This window comes from Melozone crissalis, unplaced genomic scaffold (assembly GCF_028551555.1).
Source record: "Melozone crissalis strain CALT ecotype California unplaced genomic scaffold, PUWL_Pcris_2 ptg000039l_1, whole genome shotgun sequence".
NCBI lineage: Eukaryota > Metazoa > Chordata > Aves > Passeriformes > Passerellidae > Melozone > Melozone crissalis.
The window spans coordinates 1,675,854-1,684,076 of NW_026535817.1; the positions used below are offsets into that span (position 1 = coordinate 1,675,854).

At 48.8% G+C, this 8,223-nt stretch overlaps 1 protein-coding gene across 1 annotated transcript; it reads right to left on the reverse strand.

Annotated features, from left to right (window-relative positions):
* Positions 1-1,310: 1,310 nt before the first annotated feature.
* CCNG2 (cyclin G2) lies at positions 1,311-7,776 on the reverse strand. The gene is made up of 7 exons (XM_054283783.1): positions 7,390-7,776; positions 6,311-6,448; positions 5,327-5,577; positions 5,097-5,175; positions 4,917-5,015; positions 3,641-3,846; positions 1,311-3,150 (listed from the first exon to the last, which is right to left on the reverse strand). The coding sequence occupies exons 1-7, from the start codon at positions 7,498-7,500 to the stop codon at positions 3,018-3,020; spliced, it is 1,017 nt and encodes a 338-aa protein (XP_054139758.1). The 5' UTR covers positions 7,501-7,776; the 3' UTR covers positions 1,311-3,017.
* Between the last annotated feature and the right edge of the window lie 447 nt (positions 7,777-8,223).

The window sequence follows — 8,223 nt, forward strand, 5'->3', positions numbered from 1 at the left end:
TTTACTGATTCCCATTTTGCTGAGCTCCAAAGCCCTGACAGCCAAGTGGGATCACAAGAATAACTCACTCACCTGTTAGTCCAAGCAAAGAGATGGCCTAGAGAGAGCCAAAGAGAGCTCTTTAGTGCATGCTGCTCTAAATTCAGAGTGCTCTAAGCTCTGGCAGGAATATCCTCCTTATTCCATCAGGGAAAAAAAGGGGAGCTGTTAAGGACCAGGGTCTGAGTGCACTGATTTATTCTGAACACTTTATTGCTGAGTGTCACTTGTCATATGTCATCAAGTGGTGGGGAAGTCAAGTTTCCTGTTTAAAAGGCCATTGTTATAATTATTTAATTATGCAATGACAACTCGCCAGGAACAGAAGTGCTTCCACTACAGATCCCTTGTGGCCCAGTCCAGCCGGAGGAGAGCAGCAGGATGACATTTCAAGATGCTCTCAGAAACCTGTGTGAACTTTCAGCATTATGCTTCCAATAGGTTCAGCAGCACAGGAAGCAACATCCCAGGAAGTGGACACAGGCAGGAGTTGTTTCAGGGGATGGCTTCCCAAAAAACCATTGCCTTTGAGCCCTCTCAGCCCTCACCCAAACCAGTCTTACTGACAGAGCAGTTATGAAAATGAGCAGGCATTTAAACCCCTGTGACCACAAGCCCCAAACAGCACCTACAAGCCATGCACACCTCTGCTATTACAAACAAGCCAACCACCAAAATCCCCGCTCTCTGGGGGAAGCCAGGCAAACCTCCTTGGGGAGATCCACAGCCACCCGCCCTGGCACAATCAAAGTTGAGCCTCCATCATTCCAACCACAGAAGTGAAGCCCACAACCTTCTCCCAAGCCCACTTCTCCACATGGAACAGACTTGAAAGGGGCTGGATGGCACACCCAAGCTGTGCAAGCCCAGGACACAGCCCGTGGCTTTCCACCCTGTCCCAAGCTCACCCACGCGGTGCGTGCGCTCCGGCCGACTCCCGAGCCAGGAGGGTGCCATGCTGAGGGGACCCAAGTGGCACCTCAAGGTGTGGTGACCAGGCTTCACCACAAAAAAACAGCAGCAAGGACAATTCCTGCAGAACCCAGAGCTGGAATGACCCTTAACCCATGGCAGGAGCTCTGGATGTGCCAATGAGCACGGGATGCCTCATGCTGAGGTGAGATTTCCATCCAGTGCTGTGCAGTCTCCCCTTATTCTTGCCACAACTCCTGGGAAAGCTGGAACCCAGCTGTGGGATCACACACCCTGCACAGCACAAAAATAAAAAAAAAAGAAGCCAAAAGCTTCAAGGAACCGACTGCCACAGCAGGTAACAAACAGAGCACTTGGTTTATTTTTGTTCTCAACTGAAACAAGACTCAGTAGGTTCCTTACCCAAGCACTCCTGAAGTGAGCAGAGACTTGCAGCAAGAAGTCTTCAGAGGTACATTATTTGTATCATACAGAGTACACAATAAATTACTATCTACATGCCACAGACCTACAAAAAGTTACATACAATGTAAAAAAATACAGTATTTTCTGCTCTTTTTTTGTTTTAAATTTTTTTTCTGTACATTTTTTTTAATTTACATTTTCATATACACTTTTTGTAAACTTTTGTGTGTTTTTAGGAAACTGAAACCACATAACAGTTATGGACTTACAGCATCACTCTTACCTTTCTAAAGCAACGCTGGCACCTAGGAAACAGCTTTTAGCTTGTTTGCTCCTTCATTTCTACTTTGGCACCACCACACCTCACACCATTACTCTGAGCTACTTTAGTCTGCTTTAGCCATGTCCTCACCAGGGAGAAACACAATTAGACTGGAACTTGTGCTTTGATAACAAAGTTCAGAAGAAAAACCATTACATTAACTACTTCACCATCACATTTACCTGATATTTTACTGCGTAATTTCCACTTCTCCTGCACTAACTGCTTTACATCAGCATGCAAACAAGTCTGATTATGACTCAATCAATAACATGAATATACTGAAAAACAACTACAAGGGTTAAATATTCAAAGGAATGTAGACTTAGCAAGGCTTACCAAGTTAAGAAGTCTAAGCTAATAGCATGGATTGACATGTTAGGATTTGAAACACACTGAAGTATACTATGTGAATTTCAGTGTAAAAACATCCGTACTAAAGAAAACATGGAATTACTCCTGGCCACACAATTTATACTACCTCAAAGTGAAAACTATATTGACTAGAAACCTCCTGCTTACCACACATACTCCTAGTGTGAAATAGGGATCCCTGAAGTTTATAAAAGCCAAGCTTCAAAAATTGCTACTTGGAGCACACAACTCAAGACCCTGCTGAAAAGGAAAAGCAGTTTCAGTGTTGGGCCCATTGGAGAGTAAACCATTCCAGCCTGGCACTATGTACACACACACATGCTCCATGTAACCCACCCAGACACTTGGATCTAACCCCAGGACACCACTCCCAGAAGGAGTGGAGGTGCCCTCGAGAGGGACTGCAGTCCAATCTCCTGCTCCAAGCAGGGTCAACACTGAAATCAAGCCAAGCTTGGGATTCTGTCATGTGGAACCTCAAGAACATCCCAGGACAACACCTGCACAGTTCCTCTTGGGCCCCTCCCTTGCTTGCCTGAACCCATGGAGCAAGTTTCTTCCATCAACCAAGTGCTTCCCATTTAACCTTCAGGAAAGCTTCTCACTCTTGCTCCATGCTTCTCAGACAAGACCCTGACATCTACTCAGGTGTTGAGCTGCTGAGGGTTTTGGACCACCAGGTACAAAACTACATTCATGGCTGTTGACAACAGAACTGTACAACGACTTTTTTTTCTTTTTTTGCTGATCTGGGGACCTGAATTTTTTTTTTTTTAATTCCTTAAAATTACAACAACAAAAAACCAAGGCAGGCATTCAAAGCATTGATATACCACAGCAAGTTTTGCCTTAATACAGTTTACAGATCACCACCTCATTTATTATTGCCAAAAGACTCTGTGGTGCATTCAACACTTCAGCCTAATACAATCCAGACTCAGTGCTAAGAGCGACAGCTGAGAGTTTGCCACTTGGGTTTAGGTTTGAGTTCAAAGAAGAAGGTGCCTTCCAGATCACTCGGAGGAGAGCTGCTAAGGCTTTCTTCCCCGCTGCTCATGTCTTCACAGGAGTCTTCACTAGAAGGAACAGGGGGAAAGGTAATTTTAACAAAGCACAGCCCCTGCAAAGTGGCAAAGCACTCCTCAATCCTGGCGTTTCTTGCGCGCTTTGTGTTGCTAGCGGCAACATCCTGCATCTAAATGCTGCTCAGCCTAAAGCTCCTTAGGGCTCCTAAAGCTGAAATCCTAACGAGGCACAATCCTCCTGATGCCAACACCACCCTACCGAGCAAGCAGCCAGTTCTCCAGGCAGCAAGCATCAACTCCTTCTGGAGACTGAAAACCTTTGCAAGCCTTCCTGAAACCCAACAGTGCCTCCCCCCACCCGGCCAAGAAGCTCTGAACAATGACAGCTCCCCCTTCTCTCCATGTGCTGAAGGCATATTCCAAGCCCAGCAATATTGTCAGAGCTAGCACTTTGTTATTTCCCAAGCAGCAGCGATTAAGCCATAGTTATAGAGAGCAAAAGGAGAATTCCCCACAAATGAAGCAGCCAAGAGTTACCCACCTCTCACTCCCATTGAAACATGCACCCTCTGGGATCGTTGGCAGCTCAGGAACACTGTAGTAACTGTTCTGTAGGTTTTGGGCCGTGCGCCTCGAAACAATCCAAACCAGTTTTTTGTGATCAGGCTTGCAGCATTCAGGAGAAGAATAATCTGCCAGGCATTTAGAGACCAGCTCCCTCCAGTACAGTAGGTCACTATCACTTATCTGAAAATAAAAACCCACAAGTTAGTTAGTCCAAAACATATAGGCTCTAAGGATAACTCCCGCCTCCATTTTACCTTCTTGGGAAAAAATATCAGTCAAACAGAAGTGAGTCATAACTGTGATACCTTTGTCAAAGTTGCTTTTAAAGGTGAGCTACCAAGTCCTACACACCTTCCAGACAAGTCCCTGTTCAAGGTGGAGTCAGGCTGACAACTTGCCTTTCAGTCCTTGTTACCATTTTCTTTATTGCTTCCAAAGGAAAAATGAAACAATGGTTATTCTATTTTAAAATGGAATAAAACTTTTTTAAAATTCCATTTTCAAATCGAAGTGAAGTTTTTTAAACTGCTTTAAAACAGAAGAAAAAACGTTAAACCGCCATTTTAAAATAGAATAATATAGTACTTTAAGGAACTACTTGTATCCCTTAAGAAACTGGGGTTGTTCCATCTGACTGCAAGAGTGAAAAGCTGCTTCTAGGCCATCAAGGGAGGCAGCACACAGCTAGAGGCCATGAATCCCATTTTAGTTCATAGGATATCCTGAGCTAGAAGAGATCCACAAGCATCATGGAGTTCAACTCCGGGCCCTGCACAGGACAAACCCACCAATTCCACCCTGTACCCAAGGGCATTGTCCAAATGCTCCTTGAGCTGTGCCAGGCTCATGCTGTGCCCATTCCCTGGGGGGGAAACCTGTTCAGTGCCTGACCTCCATCCAGGGAGAAAACCCTCAGGTGATGGTGGTGATGATGATAATAATTCCCCCAGGTTTAATTATTCAGGCAAAACCAATAAGCAGCCCAGCAGTCCCAGAACAGACTGGAAGTTTCCCCAGACCACACAGCCAGAGCTGTAGAAGTTCCATCAGCTGCCTGTTAAAGCATGCATTGAATACACACTGAGTCAGCAGTTCCTCTGATTTTATACATTTAAGCTTATTTTTTAATTGCTTCTTTCAGCCAAACAGATCCTGCAAAGACACATTTAGGGATGCATTTAAGGGACCCTAAATGCAACATGACCCATCATTAACAATGTCAGCCCAAACAACCCGCTGAGAACACTCACCTTCGAATGCTTTTGGACACGCAGAAGGATCTCCAAGAGCTCAACAGATTTCAGAGTCTGAACTTCCAGAGTGAGAAGGCACAAGGCCAGGACAGATGGCTGAAAGGACCAGGAAACAGCACTCAGCACCACAGCCACCACAAACCCACTCAGCAGCTACAAGCAACTGCTTCTACTCACTTTTGCTTTAGAGAACACCAGACGGCAGTTGCAAGCTTTTAGCTGCGCTTCCAACTTGTCCAGATTCAACACTTCTTTCCTGTGAGACATCCAAGAGAAGAAGGGAGGGTCTGCATGAACAAGCATTCCCTCACCAGGAAGCAAGAACTGAGGAGCTGCCTCCTCTACAGCCAAGGCTGCAATCATCTCAGAGAGGATTAACAGGGGCTCAGCAAACACCACCAGCTCACCTTTCTGAGGTATGACAGAGTACAATAGTATGGTACAAGTGCAAGAAGGTTAAGGCAGTAGTAGCTTTAAATTCAAAGTGCAACTTTTCTGAAATTATCTTTTCCATCCGTTTCAGGTCGGACACAGTGCATTTACATTGGCTGATGCGGATGATCTCGTGAGCAGACGGGATGTTGCATTCCTCCTCCACCACACGGGCGGCCAGCTGCATGCAGCAAACTCCAATGCAAGACAAATGCTTGGGTTTCACCTGAAAAATACAGGAAGAGCCATGAGTGCATCACCAAGTGTGTTCGGAATCATCTCCACCAAAACCAGAGCTGGCCAGCTCCTGCTCCTGCCCCAGCCATAAGCAGTCCCCTCGCCTGAGCTGGAGCAAATGCCACTGGGGCTGAGGAAGTCAAGTCCCACAGCTGAGCAGCCTCTCCTCAGGTTGTTCCCCACCGGGATACAAATACATCGCGGTGGGAACTGCAATTCCCTGCTCCTCCGAGCGGCAGTGCTTGCCCAGCCCACACAAATCCAGTCTGAGCCTGTTCTGGGCAGCCCCATCCCTCCACAGCTTGTTCCTGCCCCTGCTCTCCTCTCCCCTCTACCGATGTACATTCCGTGCCACTTCAAGGCCAGCCCGACCAGAGAAGTGATGCAACTTCGTTTTCTCTGCTGATCTAATAATGAGGAACTGCTTTCAGTCCAAGCTTCCTGCCTTAAAGCAGCACAACCAAGCAGGAAATGATCACTTGGTGTCGGTCCCAAGGCTAAGCTAAGCTTTAGCTCAGCGCCCAGAGACAGCCTCTAACACTTCCTGGCTTGTTTCCCTTAATTCCTCCTGTCTCAGACACCTGCATGGTGATGGCTACAGAGTTATCAGAGGAAGTAAATCAAGCTGCTGCTTGTCCTTAGGGGTGAAAGGAACTGCACTCAACTCCAGGTTCACAAAGGAGACCCTGGAGCTGCTGCTGAATCAAGAGCCACACTCATACCTTCATAAGAGCCAAGAATCTGTCCAGAATGTTGACAGCCAAAACAAACGTTTCAGTTGCAAATCCAAAGAAGTTGGTCAGGCTCCAAAGATCTTCCACCTTGGCATTCCTTTGTCTCGGACACAGAGTGTTCTCATTCTATGGCAAGAGAGGCAAACTCAGAATTATTCTGTGGCAGCAGTAATCGCCGTGCCTCACTCCCTAAAGAGCCTTTTATTTAGCTCAAGCAGGAGCAAACTTTTCCTTAAATACTTTATTTCACTTGAATTGAAAATAAATTTAGACACTTAGGACTCAAATCACACCCGCGGTTCAGAGATTACAGCCAGGTCCTGAGCCTCACTGGTGCAACAGCCAGCATAACCACATCTCCTGCTCTCCACTTGCTTCTTTTAAGACACATTTAAGACTTAAATAAGTCACCAACTGCAGGCATACACAGTGACTCCCGCCCTTAAAAATGACCACACAGCTCTCTGCCTTGCATGTCAATATTTAAGCAACAGCTCTGCTTTCACAACAAACAAGCAGACTTATCTCAGGGATTTTTTTTTTTTTTTGTTAAATATTAAGGCTATTCCCAAAGAACTCACATGCACCCGAAGGCACATAATAAGCCTGCCCCGAACTCAGTAAGGAACTTTGGTCGTTAACGCGGAGATGTTTATGGTCTATTTACATTTTGCTGCTCAGCATTGAACGGTTCTGAGTTCATTTCCCCAGACAGCGCCAATGAAAAGCCAGTGGTTCCCCTGTTTGTTACATCCCACCTCCCCTGCAGCGGCAGGAAGCTCCCCTGACGGTAACAATACACAACCTCTCGCTCCCGTGCTCGCTCCTAGTTTAAACAATAAATACTGAACACCTGAAGTACTAAACGCCTTGCCCTGCAGGTCACAGCGCTTGGATAAGGTAACCTTAATACCTACAGACGAATACAGAATTAAAACAAAAGGCAAGCGGCGCATACAGAGAAAAGAATTAACTTTCCGCAGTTAGCGCGCTTTAAATTCCATTAGCCGGAATTTTCTCTGAAATTTTCGTTCAGCCCAGAGGAGCTCCCCGACACCCTGACCCACCTCGGCGGCGCCCTCGATGAGGCTGAGTCCCTTCTCGCGGGGCTGGAACCTCCCCTCCAGCTCCAGATGGAGGTTCAGCTGCTTGAAAAGCCACAGCGCCTCGCTGCTCATCTTCCCTTCCCTTCGCCTCCTTCCCCTCCACAGCAGGGAAACAAAGGGGCCCCGCAGGCCGGGGGCGAGGGGACACCGGGCCCCCCCCGCAGCCCTTCACCGCTCGGGGAGGGGGAGGCGAGCCCGGCTCCCGTCACCGCGCGGACGGGGGTGGGCTCGGCCGCTGACCCCGCATCCAGGCAGGGCGGCCTGGACCCCCGCGGGGAGTCACGGCACTGTCACGGCACCATCCCCAGCGGCTCCCCTCCGCCCCGGCCCCGGCCCCGCTCCAAGATGGCGGCGCCCCGTCCCCGCCCACGGCTTCTGTTGTCCCGCGCGGAGCGATCCCCGCCGGTGAGGCGGCTCACGGAAGACAAATAGTCCACCCCCCACTCACGCGGCCCGAGGGCGCCCCAACTGGTCTCCGAGGTCCGGGGAGGGCACGGCCGGACCGCGGAGCTCCAGCACAGCGGGGATCGGAGCGGCACCGCGCTGCTGCAGCGGGGCGGGGAGGCCGCGCGGAGGAACACGGCGAGGTACGCATCACGCCTTTAAAGGGACACCAGCGGCTCCTCATCCGTTTTGAAAAGACCGCCCAAATCCTCGCGCGCTGGGATTGGCCCGCGGTTCCCAGCCTTTGATTGGCCGGCGGAGCCGCTCGCCCCGCCCCTTCCCCGCCTCGCGGAGGGGAGTGTTGTTTACCTGCGGCGATTGGCCACCGCCAGAGGCGGGGTCTGTGCTGAT